Source organism: Cherax quadricarinatus, chromosome 12, assembly GCF_038502225.1.
Source record: "Cherax quadricarinatus isolate ZL_2023a chromosome 12, ASM3850222v1, whole genome shotgun sequence".
In the NCBI taxonomy this organism is placed as follows: Eukaryota; Metazoa; Arthropoda; class Malacostraca; order Decapoda; family Parastacidae; genus Cherax; species Cherax quadricarinatus.
The window spans coordinates 55,091,374-55,115,923 of NC_091303.1; the positions used below are offsets into that span (position 1 = coordinate 55,091,374).

At 41.1% G+C, this 24,550-nt stretch overlaps 1 protein-coding gene across 2 annotated transcripts in view; it reads left to right on the top strand.

The window, feature by feature from the left end:
* Positions 1-4,156: 4,156 nt before the first annotated feature.
* The window catches only part of Mcm2 (DNA replication licensing factor Mcm2), a gene marked incomplete at its 3' end in the record, with an annotated part of 141,245 nt that continues 120,851 nt past the window's right edge, over positions 4,157-24,550 (top strand). The window contains 2 exon segments of one of the 2 annotated variants that reach the window (XM_070084358.1): positions 4,224-4,292; positions 4,452-4,517. In XM_070084358.1, the coding sequence (XP_069940459.1) occupies positions 4,512-4,517 (6 nt within the window). 2 annotated transcript variants of the gene reach the window in all.

Consider the following 24,550-nt stretch of genomic DNA (forward strand, 5'->3'; position numbering starts at 1 on the left):
AGTTTTTGCCTCCCTACACCTTTGGGTGAGCCAAGGACTCGTTCTGTTCTTCCCATTATTTCTGTTTCCCTTGGGAACAAACCTCTCCTCTGCCTCCTTGCATTTTGTTGCCACATAGTCCATCATTTCTTGTACTGGTTTTCCTGTCAGTTCCCTCTCCCACTGAATGTCTTGAAGGAAGTTCCTCATGCCTGAGTAGTTCCCCCTTTTGTAGTTTGGTTTTCCCAACCTATTCCTGCTACTCTCTCCACTTGGAGCTCAACTGTGTAGTCGAAGCACAGAACCACATTGATCACTAGCTCCCAGGGGCCTTTCATACATGATATCCTCGATGTCCGAACTACTCAAGGTGAATACAAGGTCCAGTCTTGCTGGTTCATCCTCTCCTCTCTCTCTGGTAGTGTCTCTAACATGTTCATGCATTAGGTTTTCCAGTACCACATCCACCATCTTGGCTCTCCATGTTTCGGGACCCCCATGGGGCTCCAGGTTTTCCCAATCAATCTCCTTGTGATTGAAATCACCCATAACTAGTAACTTTCCTCCTCCCATGTGTGCTCTCCTGGCTACCTCGGCTAGTGTGTCGACCATTGCTCTGTTGCTCTCATCGTATTCTTCTCTTGGCCTCCTGCAGTTCTGTGGTGGGTTGTACATTACTGCAATTATCACCTTATGTCCCTCAGACTGGATTGTTCCTACTAAGTAGTCTCTTTCGCCCATGCCATCCATTCCTTCCATTTTCTCAACCCCCCACTGGTTTTTAATGAGCAGTGCAACTCCTCCTCCCCCTCTCCTCCCTCTGTCTTTCCTGAGGATTTGGTATCCAGATGGAAAGATTGAATCTGTTATTATTCTGATGAGTTTTGTTTCTGTGAGTGCTATTATGTCTGGGGATGTCTCCTTGATTCTTTCATGCCACTCCTCATAATTATTTGTTATTCCATCTGCATTTGTATACCACACCTTCAACTTCTTTTCTAAGACTGTGGTCTGGGAGGTATATTGGGGTTGGGGAAGTGGGAGACCTGATAAGGAACTATGGGTGGTTGCTGTGGGGGTGGAGTTTGCAATGCAGTGGGTGGGGGCATTGGGTGTGGCATGAGCGTTTTGGTTTAGTGTTTGGTTGCACTGGGGTTGACCTGGTTGGGAGGCTTCTATAGGAAGTTGTGAGGGAGGCTGTATTTGATCTTCTTCCTGGGTCTGGGATCTCCTGTGTGTGTGTGTGTGTGTGTGTGTGTGTGTGTACTCACCTATTTGTACTCACCTATTTGTGGTTGCAGGGGTCGATTCACAGCTCCTGGCCCCGCCTCTTCGCTGATTGCTACTAGGTCCTCTCTCTCCCTGCCCCATGAGCTCTATCATACCTCGCCTTAAAACTATGTATGGTTCCTGCCTCTACCACATCACCTTCTAGGCTATTCCATGGCCTGACTACTCTATGACTGAAGAAATACTTCCTGTGTGTGTGTGTGTGTGTGTGTACTCACCTAGTTGTGTGTGTGTGTGTGTGTGTGTGTGTGTGTGTGTGTGTGTGTGTGTGTGTGTGTGTGTGTGTGTGTGTGTGTGTGTGTGTGTGTGTGTGTGTGTGTGTGTGTGTGTGTGTGTGTGTGTGAGCGTGTGTGTGTGTGTGGTGTGTGTGTAACTCAACAATCAATATTTGCACCAATAACTCATTACAGTTGTTACCGGGTGTGGAAGTGTGAATTGCTCATTACTCTATAATTTGTTCATGATTGTAGCCATGTATAAACGTAAGTAACCATTCTTACAGGATTCATTACCTTTGTAACTTGTGAGTTCATTACCTTTGTACCTAGTTCAGCTATCAAAACTTTGGGGGACCAGTCCCTGGACCCATTACATACCTCTGTAATCTGTAAATGATTTTGTAACTTGTCATGATTGTGACCAGACCTACCTGGAGTTCATTACCTTTGTAAATTGTGAGTTCATTACCTTTGTAAATTGTGAATTCATTACCTCTGTAACTTGTTCAGCTATCAGAACTTTGGAGTCCAATCCCTGGACCAATTATGTACCTCTGTAATCTTTTGACTACCGCCCACAGGATGGGTATGGGGTGCATAATAAACATATTAAACTAACTGGTGATGAGGTGGGTCCGTGGTATGGGTGCCAGCAGGAGTGACGAGGTGGGTCCGTGGTATGGGTGCCAGCAGGGATGATGAGGTGGGTCCGTGGTATGGGTGCCAGCAGTGGTGATGAGGTGGGTCCGTGGTATGGGTGCCAGCAGTGGTGATGAGGTGGGTCCGTGGTATGGGTGCCAGCAGGGATGATGAGGTGGGTCCATGGTATGGGTGCCAGCAGGGGTGATGAGGTGGGTCCGTGGTATGGGTGCCAGCAGTGGTGATGAGGTGGGTCCGTGGTATGGGTGCCAGCAGTGGTGATGAGGTGGGTCCGTGGTATGGGTGCCAGCAGTGGTGATGATGAGGTGGGTCCGTGGTATGGGTGCCAGCAGGGATGATGAGGTGGGTCCATGGTATGGGTGCCAGCAGTGGTGATGAGGTGGGTCCGTGGTATGGGTGCCAGCAGGGGTGATGAGGTGGGTCCGTGGTATGGGTGCCAGCAGTGGTGATGAGGTGGGTCCGTGGTATGGGTGCCAGCAGGGATGATGAGGTGGGTCCATGGTATGGGTGCCAGCAGTGATGAGGTGGGTCCGTGGTATGGATGCCAGCAGTGGTGATGAGGTGGGTCCGTGGTATGGGTGCCAGCAGTGGTGATGAGGTGGGTCCGTGGTATGGGTGCCAGCAGGGGTGATGAGGTGGGTCCGTGGTATGGGTGCCAGCAGTGGTGATGAGGTGGGTCCGTGGTATGGGTGCCAGCAGTGGTGATGAGGTGGGTCCGTGGTAGGGGTGCCAGCAGGGGTGATGAGGTGGGTCCGTGGTATGGGTGCCAGCAGTGGTGATGAGGTGGGTCTGTGGTATGGGTGCCAGCAGGGATGATGAGGTGGGTCCATGGTATGGGTGCCAGCAGTGATGAGGTGGGTCCGTGGTATGGGTGCCAGCAGTGGTGATGAGGTGGGTCCGTGGTATGGGTGCCAGCAGTGGTGATGAGGTGGGTCCGTGGTATGGGTGCCAGCAGGGGTGATGAGGTGGGTCCGTGGTATGGGTGCCAGCAGGGGTGATGAGGTGGGTCCATGGTATGGGTGCCAGCAGTGGTGATGAGGTGGGTCTGTGGTATGGGTGCCAGCAGGTGTGATGAGGTGGGTCCATGGTATGGGTGCCAGCAGTGGTGATGAGGTGGGTCTGTGGTATGGGTGCCAGCAGGGATGATGAGGTGGGTCCATGGTATGGGTGCCAGCAGTGGTGATGAGGTGGGTCTGTGGTATGGGTGCCAGCAGGGATGATGAGGTGGGTCCATGGTATGGGTGCCAGCAGTGGTGATGAGGTGGGTCCGTGGTATGGGAGCCATCAGGGGGGGAATCACCCCCGCTGTCATTTTGTCTGATTTTTTTTTGGATTATCATAGGTTCTCAACACATATGCTACTATGTATGATACTCTATGTAGCTGTGTTTGTGTATATCTGAATAAACTTACTCAGCTCACCCATTGAGATCTGGGATCGATTCCCCGGTGCGGCTGGAAAAAATTAGGACGTGTTTCCATAAGACATCTGTTGTCCATGTTCACCCATCACTAAAATGGATACCTGGGTGTAGCCGACTGGTATGGGTCGCATCCTGGGACAAAATTGACATAATTTGCCCAAATTGCTCTCCATTACAAGGGGCTTTCTGTATAGTCGTATGTCATTGATGACAGCTAGGCATGCATACCTTGTACTTGTAGAAAGATTATTATTATTATTATTATTATTATTATTATTATTATTATTATTATTATTATTATTATTATTATTATTATTATTATTATTATTATTATTATTATTAATTATTATTATTATAAAATATTTAAATGTCCCGCCTAAGATATTGAAACCTTGAGTTGACTTGGCGGGTACATTATCTTGTCATTTTGAATGTGTTTTAAGCGATTTAAACAAGTAATATACATTGTTTTGTACAGATAAATATTTTGTATATCAGATACATGGTATTGTATGTATATTTCATGTTATATATAGGGTTTTATCATGATAATAATATTGTTGCTTTACTCACTCCCGCCATTATGTGCAATTTTGGCGCGCTTTTCTCACAGTAACAACAACAGCAGCAGCTGAGGCAACAGCAGCAGTAACAACAGCAGCAGTAACAACAGGGACAGTAACAACAGCAGCAGTAACAACAGCAGCAGTAACAACAGGGACAGTAACAACAGCAGCAGTAACAACAGCAGCAGCTGAGGCAACAGCAGCAGTAACAACAGCAGCAGTAACAACAGCAGCAGCTGAGGCAACAGCAGCAGTAACAACAGCAGCAGTAACAACAGCAGCAGCTGAGGCAACAGCAGCAGTAACAACAGCAGCAGTAACAACAGGGACAGTAACAACAGGGACAGTAACAACAAGAAGTAGCAATAACTATCATGTCTGTAAGTAATTTAACATTATGTTCCACTTGTTTTAACTTAGTAAATAAGTTTATGCAGGTAGAGGTTGACACAAGTTATCATACATGTGTACATCACCTCCAAGATAACCAAAGAAAGTCACACTGACTGATTTTATTTCCATTGGGATCCAACTTAAATAATATATTTATGTTGTCTTCATCTTCTTTAAATAAATTTTACATTGACCTTAATGTTAATTAACGTGACATATACCATAACATAAAACATTATAACACATAATATATAACATTATAATATATAACATTATAATATATAACATTATAATATATAACATTATAACATAACATTATAACATAACATTATAACATATTATAACATTATAACATAGCATATAACATAACATATAACATATATAACATAACATTATAACATAACATTATAACATAACATATAACATAACATATAACATAACATTATAACATAGCATATAACAACATAACATAACATATAACATAACATTATAACATAGCACATAACATATAACAACATTATAACATAACATTATAACATAACATATAACATTATAACATAGCATATAACATAACATATAACATATATAACATAACATATAACATAAACATTATAACATAACATAAACATTATAACATAACATAAACATTATAACATAACATAAACATTATAACATAACATATAACATATATAACATAACATTATAACATAGCACATAACATATAACAACATTATAACATAACATTATAACATAACATATAACATAACATATAACATAACATATAACATAACATATAGCATATAACATAACATATAACATAACATATAACATATAACATAACATTATAACATAGCATATAACATAACATATGTAATAAAGTTGGTAGAATTACCGACAATATGTAAAGTAAAAGGACACAAGTGCAACTAATGTGACATTTATTGTGGCAACGTTTCGCTCTCCAGGAGCTTTATCAAGCCATTGGCTTGATAAAGCTCCTGGAGAGCGAAACGTTGCCACAATAAATGTCACATTAGTTGCACTTGTGTCCTTTTACTTAACATAACATATATAACATTATAACATAACATTATAACATAACATTATAACATATATAACATAACATTATAACATAACATTATAACATAACATTATAACATATATAACATAAGGGGGATTACCAACAGACCCCTGGCAGTCTTCAAGCTGGCACTGGACAAGCACCTAAAGTCAGTTCCTGATCAGCCGGGCTGTGGCTCGTACGTTGGTTTGCGTGCAGCCAGCAGCAACAGCCTGGTTGATCAGGCGCTGATCCACCAGGAGGCCTGGTCACAGACCGGGCTGCGGGGGCGTTGACCCCCGAAACTCTCTCCAGGTAAACTCCAGGTATATAACATAACATTATAACATAGCATATAACATAACATATATATAACATTATAACATAGCATATAACATAACATATATATAACATTATAACATAGCATATAACATAACATATAACATATAACATAACATTATAACAACATATAACATAACATTATAACATAACATATAACATAACATTATAACATATATAACAACATTATAACATAACATATAACATAACATTATAACATAACATTATAACATAACATTATAACATAACATTATAACATAACATTATAACATAACATTATAACATAACATTATAACATAACATTATAACATAACATTATAACATAACATTATAAGGTAAGCGCATTCTTGTGGTTGGTGACTCTCAGGTAAGATATATTGACCGTGCTTTTTGTAATAGGAATAAGAAGATGAGAGATAGTGTGCTTCCCTGGAGCTGGTGTTGGGGACATAGTTAACAGGCTGGATAATATCATGTCAGGTAATGGGAACAAGCCCATTATTTGTCTCAGTGCTGGTGGAAATGATATTGGGAAGGGTAGGAGAGAAGAGCTGCTAGGTAAGTACAGGTCAGCTATAGATTTCATTAAGTCTAAGGGAGGGGTCCCAATCATATGTAGCATCTTGCCTAGAAGGGGAGTAGGAAATGAATGGTTGTCTAGGGCAATTGGTGTAAATTGCTGGCTAGACACATACTGCAAGGAACTTGCAATCCCATTCATTGACAACTGGAACAACTTTTATGGCAAACATGATATGTATGCCAGGGATGGGGTACATCTCTCTGGGGCTGGGGTGGTAGCACTTGCAGACTCGATTGAGAAGGCCATTGGTGAAATGCCTATGATTTTAAACTGATAGAAGATAGAGGTTTGGGTGTGTGTGGGAAACAAGCAGGTTGCAACACTAGGGTTGGAATCAGTAAATGTATAAAAGGCATTCAGCATGAAGTTATAAAGAAAGACAATAGATCAGGTCAGCAAACAAAGGGGGACAGCAGAGGACAGCAAGGGACTAGCTCCCTTAAGGTTTACTATACTAATAGCAGGAGTGTAAGAAATAAGATAGATGAGCTAAGATTAATTACAAGTGCAGGAAACATAGATATTATTGCTATAACTGAGACCTGGCTCAATCTGAAAGATAGAGAGATGCCCTCTGAATGTCACATACAAGGCTATAAATTATTCCACACTGACAGGGTCAACAGGAAGGGTGGTGGAGTAGCGATGTATGTCAGAGATAATTTAAATTGTTGTGTTAGACAAGATATAAAATTAGAAGCGTCAGCCACTGAATCTGTTTGGTTACAGCTTCTCGAGGGCCGAGAAAAACTAATTTTGGGTGTGATTTACAGGGCCCCAAATCTTGAAAGGGAGTGCAGTAAACTAATATGGGACGAAATTCGTAAGGCATCTACATACGAAAATGTTGTGCTAATGGGAGATTTCAACTATAGACAGATTGACTGGAGCAATTTGACAGGAAATTTAGAGTCGGGTGACTTTCTTGATACATAAGAACATAAGAACATAAGAAAGGAGGAACACTGCAGCAGGCCTGTTGGCCCATACTAGGCAGGTCCTTTACAATTCATCCCACTAGCAGAAGGCCTACTGGCCCATGCGAGGCAGGTCCAAGTCTCCTACCGGCTTAAGCCAATGCACCCAACCTAGTCAGGTCAGGTCACATTGACTTAAGGGAGGAACACGGCAACCGACCTGGTAGCACAAGCTATCAGGTCTAACTCACACCCACCCACATCTACTCATGTATTTATCCAACCTATTTTTAAAGCTACACAACGTTCTGGCCTCTATAACGGTATTTGGGAGTTTGTTCCACTCATCCACAACTCTATTACCAAACCAGTACTTTCCTATATCCTTCCTGAATCTGAATTTTTCCAACTTAAAACCATTGCTGCGAGTCCTGTCTAGGCTAGATATTTTCAGCACACTATTTACATCCCCTTTATTTATTCCTGTCTTCCATTTATACACCTCAATCATATCCCCCCTAATTCTACGTCTTTCTAGAGAGTGCAGTTTCAGGGCCCTTAGTCTATCCTCATAGGGAAGGTTTCTGATACATGGGATCAACTTTGTCATCCTCCTTTGTACATTTTCCAGAGAATTTATATCCATTCTGTAATGCGGTGACCAAAACTGTGCAGCATAATCTAAATGAGGCCTAACCAAGGATGTATAGAGTTGAAGAACAACCTGAGGACTCCTATTATTTATGCTTCTTGATATGAAGCCAAGGATTCTATTAGCTTTATTGCGAACACTTATGCACTGTTGTCTTGGTTTCAGATTACTGCTAACCAGAACTCCTAAATCTTTTTCGCAATCCGTAATATTAAGATCTACATTATTTAGTTTATATGTGGCATGGTTATTGTCCTGTCCAACATTTAGAACTTTGCATTTGTCTATATTAAACTGCATCTGCCACTTCTCTGACCACTGCATCAGTCTATTCAAATCTTCCTGGAGTGCTCGAATGTCCTCGTCAGAATGAATTCGACGGCCTATTTTGGTGTCATCGGCAAACTTGCCGATGTCGCTCTTTATGCCCTCATCTATGTCGTTTATGTAGATTGTGAACAGCAGGGGGCCCAACACTGACCCCTGTGGAACACCGCTCGTGACGCTTCCCCACTCTGATTTCTCCCCATTTATGCAAACTCTCTGCTGCCTATTTGTCAACCATGCCTCTATCCAGGAAAAAATTTCTCCTATTCCATGTGCTTTAATTTTCCTCAATAGTCTCTGATGTGGGACCCTGTCAAAAGCCTTACTGAAGTCCATATACACAATATCATATTCATTACCATGATCTACCTCCTCAAATACCTTAGTGAAAAAAGTTAATAAATTCGTAAGGCAGGAACGCCCCTTTGTAAAACCATCATTCACTCCATCACTGTCTTGCCAGAAGGGTGCTTTACACAACAGTTTTTAAACTGCAACATTAACACCCCTCCTTCAGAGTGCAGGCACTGTACTTCCCATCTCCAGGACTCAATTCCGGCCTGCCGGTTTCCCTGAACCCCTTCATAAATGTTACTTTGCTCACACTCCAACAGCACGTCAAGTATTAAAAACCATTTGTCTCCATTCACTCCTATCAAACACGCTCACGCATACCTGCTGGAAGTCCAAGCCCCTCGCACACAAAACCTCGTTTACCCCCTCTCTCCAACCTTTCCTAGGCCGACCCCTACCCCGCCTTCCTTCCACTACAGACTGATACACTCTTGAAGTCATTCTGTTTCGCTCCATTCTCTCTACATGTCCGAACCACCTCAACAACCCTTCCTCAGCCCTCTGGACAACAGTTTTGGTAATCCCGCACCTCCTCCTAACTTCCAAACTACAATTCTCTGCATTATATTCACACCACACATTGCCCTCAGACATGACATCTCCACTGCCTCCAGCCTTCTCCTCGCTGCAACATTCATCACCCATGCTTCACACCCATATAAGAGCGTTGGTAAAACTATACTCTCATACATTCCCCTCTTTTCCTCCAAGGACAAAGTTCTTTGTCTCCACAGACTCCTAAGTGCACCACTCACTCTTTTTCCCTCATCAATTCTATGATTCACCTCATCTTTCATAGACCCATCCGCTGACACGTCCACTCCCAAATATCTGAATACATTCACCTCCTCCATACTCTGTCCCTCCAATCTGATATTCAATCTTTCATCACCTAATCTTTTTGTTATCCTCATAACCTTACTCTTTCCTGTATTCACCTTTAATTTTCTTCTTTTGCACACCCTACCAAATTCATCCACCAATCTCTGCAACTTCTCTTCAGAATCTCCCAAGAGCACAGTGTCATCAGCAAAGAGCAGCTGTGGCAACTCCCACTTTGTGTGTGATTCTTTATCTTTTAACTCCACGCCTCTTGTCAAGACCCTTGCATTTACTTCTCTTACAACCCCATCTATAAATATATTAAACAACCACGGTGACATCACACATCCTTGTCTAAGGCCTACTTTTACTGGGAAATAATTTCCCTCTTTCCTACATACTCTAACTTGAGCCTCACTATCCTCGTAAAAACTCTTCACTGCTTTCAGTAACCTACCTCCTACACCATACACTTGCAACATCTGCCACATTGCCCCCCTATCCACCCTGTCATATGCCTTTTCCAAATCCATAAATGCCACAAAGACCTCTTTAACCTTATCTAAATACTGTTCACTTACATGTTTCACTGTAAACACCTGGTCCACACACCCCCTACCTTTCCTAAAGCCTCCTTGTTCATCTGCTATCCTATTCTCCGTCTTACTCTTAATTCTTTCAATAATAACTCTACCATACACTTTACCAGGTATACTCAGCAAACTTATCCCCCTATAATTTTTGCACTCTCTTTTATCCCCTTTGCCTTTATACAAAGGAACTATGCATGCTCTCTGCCAATCCCTAGGTACCTTACCCTCTTCCATACATTTATTAAATAATTGCACCAACCACTCCAAAACTATATCCCCACCTGCTTTTAACATTTCTATCTTTATCCCCTCAATCCCGGCTGCCTTACACCCTTTCATTTTACCTACTGCCTCACGAACTTCCCCCACACTCGCAACTGGCTCTTCCTCACTCCTACAAGATGTTATTCCTCCTTGTCCTATACACGAAATCACAGCTTCCCTATCTTCATCAACATTTAACAATTCCTCAAAATATTCCCTCCATCTTCCCAATACCTCTAACTCTCCATTTAATAACTCTCCTCTCCTATTTTTAACTGACAAATCCATTTGTTCTCTAGGCTTTCTTAACTTGTTAATCTCACTCCAAAACTTTTTCTTATTTTCAACAAAATTTGTTGATAACATCTCACCCACTCTCTCATTTGCTCTCTTTTTACATTGCTTCACCACTCTCTTAACCTCTCTCTTTTTCTCCATATACTCTTCCCTCCTTGCATCACTTCTACTTTGTAAAAACTTCTCATATGCTAACTTTTTCTCCCTTACTACTCTCTTTACATCATCATTCCACCAATCGCTCCTCTTCCCTCCCGCACCCACTTTCCTGTAACCACAAACTTCTGCTGAACACTCTAACACTACATTTTTAAACCTACCCCATACCTCTTCGACCCCATTGCCTATGCTCTCATTAGCCCATCTATCCTCCAATAGCTGTTTATATCTTACCCTAACTGCCTCCTCTTTTAGTTTATAAACCTTCACCTCTCTCTTCCCTGATGCTTCTATTCTCCTTGTATCCCATCTACCTTTTACTCTCAGTGTAGCTACAACTAGAAAGTGATCTGATATATCTGTGGCCCCTCTATAAACATGTACATCCTGAAGTCTACTCAACATTCTTTTATCTACCAATACATAATCCAACAAACTACTGTCATTTCGCCCTACATCATATCTTGTATACTTATTTATCCTCTTTTTCTTAAAATATGTATTACCTATAACTAAACCCCTTTCTATACAAAGTTCAATCAAAGGGCTCCCATTATCATTTACACCTGGCACCCCAAACTTACCTACCACACCCTCTCTAAAACTTTCTCCTACTTTAGCATTCAGGTCCCCTACCACAATTACTCTCTCACTTGGTTCATAGGCTCCTATACATTCACTTAACATCTCCCAAAATCTCTCTCTCTCCTCTGCATTCCTCTCTTCTCCAGGTGCATACACGCTTATTATGACCCACTTCTCGCATCCAACCTTTACTTTAATCCACATAATTCTTGAATTTACACATTCATATTCTCTTTTCTCCTTCCATAACTGATCATTTAACATTACTGCTACCCCTTCCTTTCCTCTAACTCTCTCAGATACTCCAGATTTAATCCCATTTATTTCCCCCCACTGAAACTCTCCTACCCCCTTCAGCTTTATATTATATATGTTATTATTATATATATTATTATAACATTATAACATATAGCATTATAACATATAACATTATAAGTGTCATAATATGATAATATAACATAATATACCATTATAACTATAGCATTATAATAATATAACAATATAGCATTATAATATAACAGTATAGCATTATAATAATAATATAACAGTATAGCATTATAATAATAATATAACAATATAGCATTATAGCAGTATAATATCATTATAGCAATATAATAATAATATAGCAGTGTAATATAACATTATAGCAGTATAACAATTGTAACACAACATTATAGCAGTATAACAGTGTAACACAACATTATAGCAGTATAACAGTGTAACACAACATTATAGCAGTATAACAGTGTAACACAACATTAAAGCAGTATAACAGTATAACACAACATTATAGCAGTATAACAATATAATGCAACATTATAGCAGTATAAGGGGTAAGGCAGCCGGGATTGATGGGATAAAGATAGAAATGTTAAAAGCAGGCAGGGATATAGTTTTTGAGTGGTTGTTGCTATTATTTAATAAATGTATGGAAGAAGGTAAGGCCTAGGGATTGGCAGAGAGCATGCATAGTTCCTTTGTATAAAGGCAAAGGGGACAAAAGAGAGTGCAAAAATTATAGGGGGATAAGTCTGTTGAGTATACCTGGTAAAGTGTATAGTAGAGTTATTATTGAAAGAATTAAGAGTAAGACAGAAAATAGGATAGCAGATGAACAAGGAGGCTTTAGGAAAGGTAGGGGGTGTGTGGACCAGGTGTTTACAGTGAAACATGTAAGTAAACAGTATTTAGATAAGGCTAAAGAGGTCTTTGTGGCATTTATGGATTTGGAAAAGGCGTATGACAGGGTGGATAGGGGGGCAATGTGGCAGATGTTGCAGGTGTATGGTGTAGGAGGTAGGTTACTGAAAGCAGTGAAGAGTTTTTACGAGGATAGTGAGGCTCAAGTTAGAGTATGTAGGAAAGAGGGAAATTATTTCCCAGTAAAAGTAGGCCTTAGACAAGGATGTGTGATGTCACCGTGGTTGTTTAATATATTTATAGATGGGGTTGTAAGAGAAGAAAGTGCGAGGGTGTTGGCAAGAGGCGTGGAGTTAAAAGATAAAGAATCACACATAAAGTGGGAGTTGTCACAGTTGCTCTTTGCTGATGACACTGTGCTCTTGGGTGATTCTGAAGAGAAGTTGCAGAGGTTGGTGGATGAATTTGGTAGGGTATGTAAAAGAAGAAAATTAAAAGTGAATACAGGAAAGAGTAAGGCTATGAGGATAACAAAAAGATTAGGTGATGAAAGATTGGATATCAGATTGGAGGGAGAGAGTATGGAGGAGGTGAATGTATTCAGATATTTGGGAGTGGATGTGACAGCAGATGGGTCTATGAAAGATGTGGTGAATCATAGAATTGATGAGGGGAAAAGTGTGAGTGGTGCACTTAGGAGTCTGTGGAGACAAAGAACTTTGTCCTTGGAGGCAAAGAGGGGAATGTATGAGAGTATAGTTTTACCAACGCTCTTATATGGGTGTGAAGCATGGGTGATGAATGTTGCAGCGAGGAGAAGGCTGGAGGCAGTGGAGATGTCATGTCTGAGGACAATGTGTGGTGTGAATATAATGCAGAGAATTCGTAGTTTGGAAGTTAGGAGGAGGTGCGGGATTACCAAAACTGTTGTCCAGAGGGCTGAGGAAGGGTTGTTGAGGTGGTTCGGACATGTAGAGAGAATGGAGCGAAACAGAATGACTTCAAGAGTGTATCAGTCTGTAGTGGAAGGAAGGCGGGGTAGGGGTCGGCCTAGGAAAGGTTGGAGGGAGGGGGTAAAGGAGGTTTTGTGTGCGAGGGGCTTGGACTTCCAGCAGGCATGCGTGAACGTGTTTGATAGGAGTGAATGGAGACAAATGGTTTTTAATACTTGACGTGCTGTTGGAATGTGAGCAAAGTAACATTTATGAAGGGATTCAGGGAAACCAGCAGGCCGGACTTGAGTCCTGGAGATGGGAAGTACAGTGCCTGCACTCTGAAGGAGGGGTGTTAATGTTGCAGTTTAAAAACTGTAGTGTAAAGCACCCTTCTGGCAAGACAGTGATGGAGTGAATGATGGTGAAAGTTTTTCTTTTTCGGGCCACCCTGCCTTGGTGGGAATCGGCCAGTGTGTTAATAATAATAATAATAATAATAATAATAATAATAATAATAATAATAATAATAATAATAATAATAATAATAATAAAAACAATGTAACAACATTATAGCAGTATAACAGTATAACACATTATATCAGTGTAACAATATAACACAACATTATAGCAGTGTAACAATATAACACAACATTATAGCAGTGTAACAATATAACACAACATTATAGCAGTGTAACAATATAATGCAACATTATACCAGTATAACAATATAATGCAACATTATACCAGTATAACAATATAATGCAACATTATAGCAGTATAACAATATAACATTATAGCAGTATAACAATATAATGCAACATTATAGCAGTATAACAATATAACACAACATTATAGCAGTATAACAAAACATTATAGCAGTATAACAATATAACACATTATAGCTTTTAAATCTCTGCACAAAATTCAATTTAAACCAGCAAATAATAGAGCCTACTAGACTGGAGAATACACTAGACCTCATCTTCACTAACAATGATGATCTGATAAGAAATGTCACCATATCAAAAACAATATACTCAGATCACAACATAATTGAGGTTCAGACATGTATGCGTGGAGCCCCAGACGAACATAATGAGACTAGTCACGAGGGAGCATTCACCAAATTCAACTTCAATAACAAAAACATAAAGTGGGACCAAGTAAACCAAGTCCTAACCGATATAAGCTGGGAAGATATACTAAGCAACACAGACCCCAACTTATGCCTAGAACAGATTAACTCGGTGGCACTCGATGTATGCACAAGGCTTATTCCTCTAAGAAAAAGGAGGAGTAGATGTAAAATAGAAAGAGACAGGCGCTCCCTTTACAGGCGACGGAAAAGAATAACAGAGCGGCTAAAAGAGGTCAATATTTCTGAAATGCATAGGGAGACACTGGTCAGAGAAATGCAAGCATCGAACTTAAGCTAAAAGAATCCTTTAGGAGTCAGGAATCGCGGGAAGAACTAAAAGCCATAAATGAAATCGAAAGAAACCCAAAGTATTTCTTCTCCTATGCCAAATCAAAATCGAGAACAACATCCAGTATTGGGCCCCTACTTAAACAAGATGGGTCCTACACAAATGACAGCAAGGAAATGAGTGAGCTACTCAAGTCCCAATATGACTCAGTTTTTAGCAAGCCGCTAACCAGACTGAGAGTCGAAGATCAAAATGAATTTTTTATGAGAGAGCCACAAAATTTGATTAACACAAGCCTATCCGATGTTATCCTGACGCCAAATGACTACGAACAGGCGATAAATGACATGCCCATGCAATCTGCCCCAGGGCCAGACTCATGGAACTCTGTGGTCATCAAGAACTGCAAGAAGCCCCTATCACGAGCCTTTTCCGTCCTATGGAGAGGTAGCATGGACACGGGGGTCGTCCCACAGTTACTAAAAACAACAGACATAGCCCCACTCCACAAAGGGGGCAGTAAAGCAACAGCAAAGAACTACAGACCAATAGCACTAACATCCCATATCATAAAAATCTTTGAAAGGGTCCTAAGAAGCAAGATCACCACCCATCTAGAAACCCATCAGTTACACATCCCAGGGCAACATGGGTTTAGAACAGGTCGCTCCTGTCTGTCTCAACTATTGGATCACTACGACAAGGTCCTAAATGCACTAGAAGACAAAAAGAATGCAGATGTAATATATACAGACTTTGCAAAAGCCTTCGACAAGTGTGACCATGGCGTAATAGCGCACAAAATGCGTGCTAAAGGAATAACAGGAAAAGTCGGTCGATGGATCTATAATTTCCTCACTAACAGAACACAGAGAGTAGTCGTCAACAGAGTAAAGTCCGAGGCAGCTACGGTGAAAAGCTCTGTTCCACAAGGCACAGTACTCGCTCCCATCTTGTTCCTCATCCTCATATCCGACATAGACAAGGATGTCAGCCACAGCACCGTGTCTTCCTTTGCAGATGACACCCGAATCTGCATGACAGTGTCTTCCATTGCAGACACTGCAAGGCTCCAGGCGGACATCAACCAAATCTTTCAGTGGGCTGCAGAAAACAATATGAAGTTCAACGATGAGAAATTTCAATTACTCAGATATGGTAAACATGAGGAAATTAAATCTTCATCAGAGTACAAAACAAATTCTGGCCACAAAATAGAGCAAAACACCAACGTCAAAGACCTGGGAGTGATCATGTCGGAGGATCTCACCTTCAAGGACCATAACATTGTATCAATCGCATCTGCTAGAAAAATGACAGGATGGATAATGAGAACCTTCAAAACTAGGGAGGCCAAGCCCATGATGACACTCTTCAGGTCACTTGTTCTATCTAGGCTGGAATATTGCTGCACACTAACAGCACCTTTCAAGGCAGGTGAAATTGCCGACCTAGAAAATGTACAGAGAACTTTCACGGCGCGCATAACGGAGATAAAACACCTAAATTACTAGGAGCGCTTGAGGTTCCTAAACCTGTATTCCCTGGAACGCAGGAGGGAGAGATACATGATTATATACACCTGGAAAATCCTAGAGGGACTAGTACCGAACTTGCACACGAAAATCACTCACTGCGAAAGCAAAAGACTTGGCAGACGATGCACCATGCCCCCAATGAAAAGCAGGGGTGTCACTAGCACGTTAAGAGACCATACAATAAGTGTCAGGGGCCCGAGACTGTTCAACTGCCTCCCAGCACACATAAGGGGGATTACCAACAGACCCCTGGCAGTCTTCAAGCTGGCACTGGACAAGCACCTAAAGTCAGTTCCTTATCAGCCGGGCTGTGGCTCGTACGTTGGTTTGCGTGCAGCCAGCAGCAACAGCCTGGTTGATCAGGCACTGATCCACCAGGAGGCCTGGTCACAGACCGGGCCGCGGGGGCGTTGACCCCCGGAACACTCTCCAGGTAAACTCCAGGTAATAGCAGTATAACAATATAACATTATAGCAGTGTAACAACATGGCATTATAGCAGTATAGCAATATAACATTGTAGCAGTATGTATAACAATATAACCGTGCTGCTTTGGTATGTGATCTACGTAGCCGACGTGATCTACAGGAGTCAAATTAGGTTAGGTTAAGTTAAGTTAGGCTATTACTTTTCTTGTTGTAGATCACATACCAAACTAGCTTCACGACACGTAGATTGTATACCAAAGTAGCTTCACGACACGTAGATTGTATACCAAAGTAGCTTCACGACACGTAGATTGTATACCAAAGTAGCTTCATGACAGGTAGATTGCATACCAAAGTAGCTTCACGACACGTAGATTGTATACCAAAGTAACTTCATGACACGTAGATTGTATACCAAAGTAGCTTCATGACACGTAGATTGTATACCAAAGTAGCTTCACGACACGTAGATTGTATACCAAAGTAGTACCCAATATAACATTATAGCAGTACATAACAATATGACAAAATTATAGAAGTATAACAATGACATTATAGCAGTATAACAATATGACAACATTATAGCAGTATAACAATATAATAACAATATAACATTATAACAGTATAACACATTATAGCAGTATAACAATATAACACATTATAGCAGTATAACAATATGACAACATTATAGCAGTATAACAGTATGAAACAACATTATAGCAGTATAACAGTATAAAACAACATTATAGCAGTATAACAGTATAACACATTATATCAGTATAACACAACATTATAGCAGTATAACAATATGACAACATTATAGCAGTATAACACAACATAGCAATATAACAATACAGTGGACCCCGAGTTTCGTGATTAATCCGTTCCAGAGAGCCTGCCGAAAGTCGAAATTCATGAAACTCGAAACCATTTCCCCCAAAAGAAATAATGGAAATAAAATTAATCTATTCCAGACACCCAAAAATATTAAAATAAAATATTTTTTTTCAAATTAAATAAAGATTTATATACTGAAATCAATGAGAAATCGAGTACATGCATGTAAAAAATAATAACATTACACTTACCTTTACTGAAGACTTCTGGGTGGATGGAAGACGGGAGGAGTGGATAGGAGGAAGGTGTACACTATTGTTTGGAAGGAGAATCTCCTTCCATTAGGGCTTTAGGTAGCAAGTCCTTATCTGGGGTTACTTCCATTCTTCTTTTAATGCCACTGGGAACAACTTGAGTCACTGAACCCCTGTCGCACAAAATATCTGTCCACAGAGGTCTTTTTCTGGTGTTTCTTTAAGATTTCCCTGAAGTGGGACACAACACTGTCATTGTACATGTTGCAGATGTGGCTTGTTTCAGCTTGGTCAGGGTGATACTTTCAACAAAACTGCAACTCATTCCACATTCCACACATGTCCTTAACCCTTTGACTGTCGCGGCCGTATATATACGTCTTACGAGGTACCGTGTTTGACGTATATATACTCGTAAATTCTTGCGGCTTCAAATCAAGCAGGAGAAAGCTGGTAGGCCCACATGTGAGAGAATGGGTCTGTGTGGTCAGTGTGCACCATATAAAAAAAATCCTGAAGCACTCAGTGCATAATGAGAAAAAAAAAACTCCGACCGTTTTTTTAATTAAAATGCCGACTTTGTGGTCTATTTTCGTATAGTATTTATTGTTGTATTCTCGTTTTCTTGGTCTCATTTGATAGAATGGAAAACATATTATAGAAATAGAGGTGATTTTGATTGATTTTACTATAAAAAGAACCTAGAAATGGAGCTCAAAATAGGGGAAATGTTTGATTTTTGCCAATGTTCAAAAGTAAACAAATGATGCCATTGTCCAATAAATGTCCAACTAGCCATTCTAATATGCAGTCATGAATGGGTTGATGTTATTTATGCAATTATTACAGTATTGCAGTAGTCTGCATAATAGTAAGTCTTCTATTTTTTGTTTGAATAAAAATTCAAAATAGAAAGCAAGAGTAATATCAGAGGGGCCTGGAGACGTGACTGACGAACAAAGAAAATGTTATTTTAGAGCCAGGAATGTCTGCATTGTTCATTCTGGACCTTATTTTGAAATTGTCATATTTTTTAGTTTTCGTGAAATTGGCCAAATTGAAAATTTCTGACCACATTATTAGGTAGTTGAAATCGGTAAATGGGCAGTTTCTTGTACTCAATCGATAGAAAAAATGGAGTTCTAAAGAAATAGCTATGAGTTTGGGCGACTGGAACAAGGGAATTAGCCGAAAATAGGGCTCAAAGTGGACGAAATCGCCAATTTGTAAACAGCGCCGAGGTAGCTAACTTCGCGAGAGCATAATTCCGTCAGTTTTCCATCAAATTTCGTTTTTTTAGTGTCATTACAATCGGGAAAAGATTCTATCATTTCATAAGAAAAAATAATTTTTTTTTTTTTTAAATTTTGCGACACCAGGAGACACCTCAGGATTGGGGGTTGCGACAGTCAAAGGGTTAATCACTGAAGAAGAAACCTCCTTCACTCTCTTTTCCTCCTCCTCTGAAGCAAGTTCCTCGGCTGTGGTCTGATGCTGTTCCAGTTAACCCTTTGACTGTTTCAGGCCCCTCTCTGAAACTGTCATTCTATGTCGCCAAATATTCAAAAAAAAAAAAAATTATTTTTTCTTATGAAAATGTTAAGATTATTTTTCTGAGTGTTTTAGTCCAAAAAAAAAATTTTTGCCATTGGTACTTACCGAGATATAGAGCCGTGAAGTTTGCAGAAAATGAGCCGCGTATGGCAACAGCGGCGACTGCCGCTCACCCGGTAAACTTTAGTTTACTTGTATTTGAAGGTTTGTTGTTTTTTTCACTATTTTATTTTTTCACATAACTTATGTGGCCTATGAGACCAAAGTAAGGTGCAATGTATATATATACACTCGTTGTATACAACACAATAAGCACACAAACATAATTATCAATATATTGTTTACAAAACTTGTTTACACAAACAAACAATTCTTCTTCTTCTTCTTCTTCTTCTTCTTCTTCTTCTTCTTCTTCTTCTCCTTCTTCTTCTCCTTCTTCTTCTCCTTCTTCTTCTCCTTCTTCTTCTTCTCCTTCTCCTTCTCCTTCTCCTTCTCCTTCTCCTTCTCCTTCTCCTTCTTCTTCTTCTTCTTCTTCTTCTTCTCCTTCTTCTTCTCCTTCTTCTTCTCCTTCTTCTTCTCCTTCTTCTTCTCCTTCTTCTTCTCCTTCTTCTTCTCCTTCTTCTCCTTCTTCTTCTCCTTCTTCTTCTCCTTCTTCTCCTTCTTCTTCTTCTCCTTCTTCTTCTCCTTCTTCTCCTTCTTCTTCTCCTTCTTCTTCTTCTCCTTCTTCTTCTTCTCCTTCTTCTTCTTCTCCTTCTTCTTCTTCTCCTTCTTCTTCTTCTCCTTCTTCTCCTCCTCCTTCTTCTCCTCCTCCTTCTCCTCCTTCTCCTCCTTCTTCTCCTCCTTCTTCTCCTCCTTCTCCTCCTTCTTCTCCTTCTTCTTCTCCTTCTTCTCCTCCTCCTTCTCCTCCTCCTTCTCCTCCTTCTCCTCCTCCTCCTTGTGTGCGAGTGTGTGGCTTATAATTGTTTTGAGTCAGAAGTCGGCAGCTGTCAAAGTGACATATTATCTCATTAGTCACTACCCCTACCCCTGTCAAAACAATGGGGTCGGATGCTGCTTCCCCTCCTCCATTCTATCTAATTATCTTTCTCCCTCATTCTATATCTTTCAATCTGTCTCTCTTTCTGTCTGCCTATCTCTGTCTCACAGGTACACATAAATACAAGTATACATAGTGTAAATTACCTAGGATAACCCAAGAAATCCAGACAAAGTGCTATACTCTGCTTGAAGATGTGAGTAAATGTGATGACACAGTCTTGTGGCTCTCTCTGAGACAGAGAGCTAGATGGACAGACAGGGAGCTTGACAGACAGACAAATAGACAGACAGAAATGTTTGTGTACCAGCAAAAACAAAGGGAGGCGATGGTCATGTAATATTACCCTCCTTTACGCTCATCAAAGTCAGCTCTTATCAGATGTTATCTCCCCTTATCTTGTCACTGTCATGGGGTGGACTTTTTTTTTTCTTGCTTCAAGGGAACAATATTATTACATCTTCTTCTTCCTCCTCCTCCTCCTCTTCTCCTCCTCCTCCTCCTCCTCCTCCTCTTCCTTCCCTCCTCCTCCTCCTCCTCCTCCTCTTCCTCCCCTCCTCCCCCTCCTCCTCCTCCATTGCTTTTGGTCTCAAACTCCTCCAAATCATGAAATTGATCTTCACTGACACTTCCATCTGTGTTAGAGCATCACTTGGGAAGAGAAGAGTCCCAGATTTGCTGGGGAATCACATATTTCTTACCACTAGACATGCTGAAAAATGACAACTGAAATGGCATTCCCACAATGCACCACTGGCTCCCTGATTTTTTTTATATGGTGCACACTGACCATGGAGACCCATTCTCTCACATGTGGGCCTAGCAGCTTTCTCCTGCTTGATTTGAAGCTGCTAGAATTTATGCGTATAAATACGTCAGAAACATTGGCTCGTAAGACGTATTTATACGTCGGAAACAGTCAAAGGGTTAAAGCTCTTGCAGTTTGTCAGTGGTTAGCTCTTCCCTGTGGTCCTCCACCAACTCTTCCACATCCCCGTCACCTCCAACCCCATGGACTTGCCCAATGCCACAACACCTTTCACAACAGGCAGAGGGTCGGCAGGGACAGGGTCTGCCTCAAACTCTTCAAAATCCCTCTGGATTGTGTTCCTCACTTTATTTACCAAAGGGCTTGCACTAGCTTTCCTTAGGTCCATGATGACTCATTTAGCAGTTCCAAGCACAAAAAACAATGGATTATTATGAAATGTATTGTATGAACCCGCGGGGTGATGGTCACGTGTTGGTAAACAATGGCACACTGAGTGTGAAGGGCGTGGGAGACTGGCTTGGTGTGCACGGTGACGGACGGGTACCGGACAGTCGCTGAAACACGAGTCTAATCACGAAACTCGAGGCCAAATTTTGCCAAAAAAATTCGCTGAAGGTCAAATTTCACGAAAGTTGATGCTCCCGAAACTCGAGGGTCCACTGTATAACATTACAGCAGTATAACAGTATAACACATTATAGCAGTATAACACATTATAGCAGTATAACAATATACAGTGGACCCCCGCATAACGATGGCATCACATAGCGATTATTTCGCATACCGCTTACTTTAATCGCAAAATTTTTGCCGCGCATACCGATTAAAAACCCGCTCACCGATTTTCGTCCGAGACGCGTCCAATGTGCGCCCTCAGCCAGCCTCACATGTGCCGCCCGTGCCATTGTTTACCAGCCAGCCTCCGCGGTAACATCCAAGCATACACTCGGAATATTTCGTATTATTACAGTGTTTTCGGTGCTGTTTCTGGAAAATAAGTGACCATGGGCCTCAAGAAAGCTTCTAGTGCCAACCCTACACCAATAAGGGTGAGAATTCCCATTGAAATGAAGAAAGAGATCATTGATAAGTATGAAAGTGGAGTGCGTATCGCCGACCTAGTCAAGTTGTACAAGAAACCCCAATCAACCATCGCTACTATTGTGGGCACCAAAAAGACAATGAAGGAAGCTGTTCTTGCCAAAGGTTTAACTGTGTTTTCGAAACAAAGATCGCAAGTGATGGAAGATGTTGAGAGACTCTTATTGGTGTGGATAAATGAAAAACAGCTAGCAGGAGATAGCGTCTCTCAAGCGATCATATGTGAAAAGGCTAGGAAGTTGCATGAGGATTTAATTAAAAAAATGCCTGCAACTAGTGATGATGTGAGTGAATTTAAGGCCAGCAAAGGCTGGTTTGAGAGATTTAAGAAGCGTAGTGGCATCCATAGTGTGATAAGGCATGGTGAGGCTGCCAGTTCGGACCACAAAGCGGCTGAAAAATATGTGCAGGAATTCAAGGAGTACATAGAAGCTGAAGGACTGAAACCTGAACAAGTGTTTAATTGTGATGAAACAGGCCTGTTCTGGAAGAAAATGCCAAGCAGGACCTACATTACTCAGGAGGAAAAGGCACTCCCAGGACATAAGCCTATGAAAGACAGGCTTACTCTTCTCATGTGTGCCAATGCTACTGGTGATTGCAAAGTGAAGCCTTTATTAGTGTATCACTCTGAAACTCCCAGAGCGTTCAGGCAAAAGAATGTCCTCAAGGATAATTTGTGTGTGCTGTGGAGGGCAAACAGTAAGGCATGGGTCACTAGGGAATTTTTCTATAACTGGTTACACCATGCATTTGCCCCCAATGTGAAAGATTACCTAACTGAAAAGAAATTAGAACTTAAGTGCCTCCTGGTGTTAGACAATGCCCCTGGTCATCCTACAGACGTGGCAGAGCGACTTTATGGGGACATGAGCTTCATTAAGGTGAAGTTTTTGCCTCCTAATACCACTCCTCTCCTGCAGCCCATGGACCAGCAGGTTATTTCCAACTTCAAGAAACTGTACACAAAAGCTCTGTTTGAAAGGTGCTTTGTAATGACCTCAGAAACTCAACTGACTCTAAGAGAGTTTTGGAGAGATCACTTTAATATCCTCAATTGTGTAAACCTTATAGGTAGGGCTTGGGAGGAAGTGACTAAGAGGACCTTGAACTCTGCTTGGAAGAAACTGTGGCCAGAATGTGTAGACAAAAGGGATTTTGAAGGGTTTGAGGCTAACCCTGAGATGATTATGCCAGTTGAGGAATCCATTGTGGCATTGGGAAAGTCCTTGGGGTTGGAGGTTAGTGGGGAGGATGTGGAAGAGTTGGTGGAGGAGGACAATGAAGAACTAACCACTGATGAGCTGATAGATCAACTTCAAGAGCAAGAGGCCAGACCTGGGGAAACTGGTTCAGAGGAGGGGAGAGAGAAATTGAAGAAGTTGCCTACTACAAAGATAAAGGAAATCTGTGCAAAGTGGCTTGAAGTGCAAACCTTCATGGATGAAAATCACCCTCACACAGCTATTGCAAGCCGTGTTGGCAACCTGTACACTGACAATGTTGTGAAACACTTTAGGGAAGTCATAAAGGAACGAGAGGTACAGGCCACTATGGACAGATATCTTGTGTGAAAGAAGTCCAGTGACTCTGAAGCTGGCCCTAGTGGCATTAAAAGAAGAAGGGAAGTAACCCCAGAAAAGGACTTGCTACCTCAAGTCCTAATGGAAGGGGATTCCCCTTCTAAACAGTAAGAAGATAATGCTCTCCCCTCCTCCCATCCCATCAATCATCACCAGATCTTCAATAAAAGTAAGTGTCATGTAAGTGTGCATGCCTTTTTCAGTTTGTGTGTATTAAAATTAACATTTCATGTGGTAAAAAAATTTTTTTTTCATACTTTTGGGTGTCTTGCACGGATTAATTTGATTTCCATTATTTCTTATGGGGAAAATTCATTCACATAACGATTATTTCGCATAACAATTACCCCTCTTGCACGGATTAAAATCGTTAACCGGGGGTCCACTGTAATATTATAGCAATATAACGTAACATCACAATATAGCATGTATCATTGTAGCATGTGGGAAAACGCTGGTTTG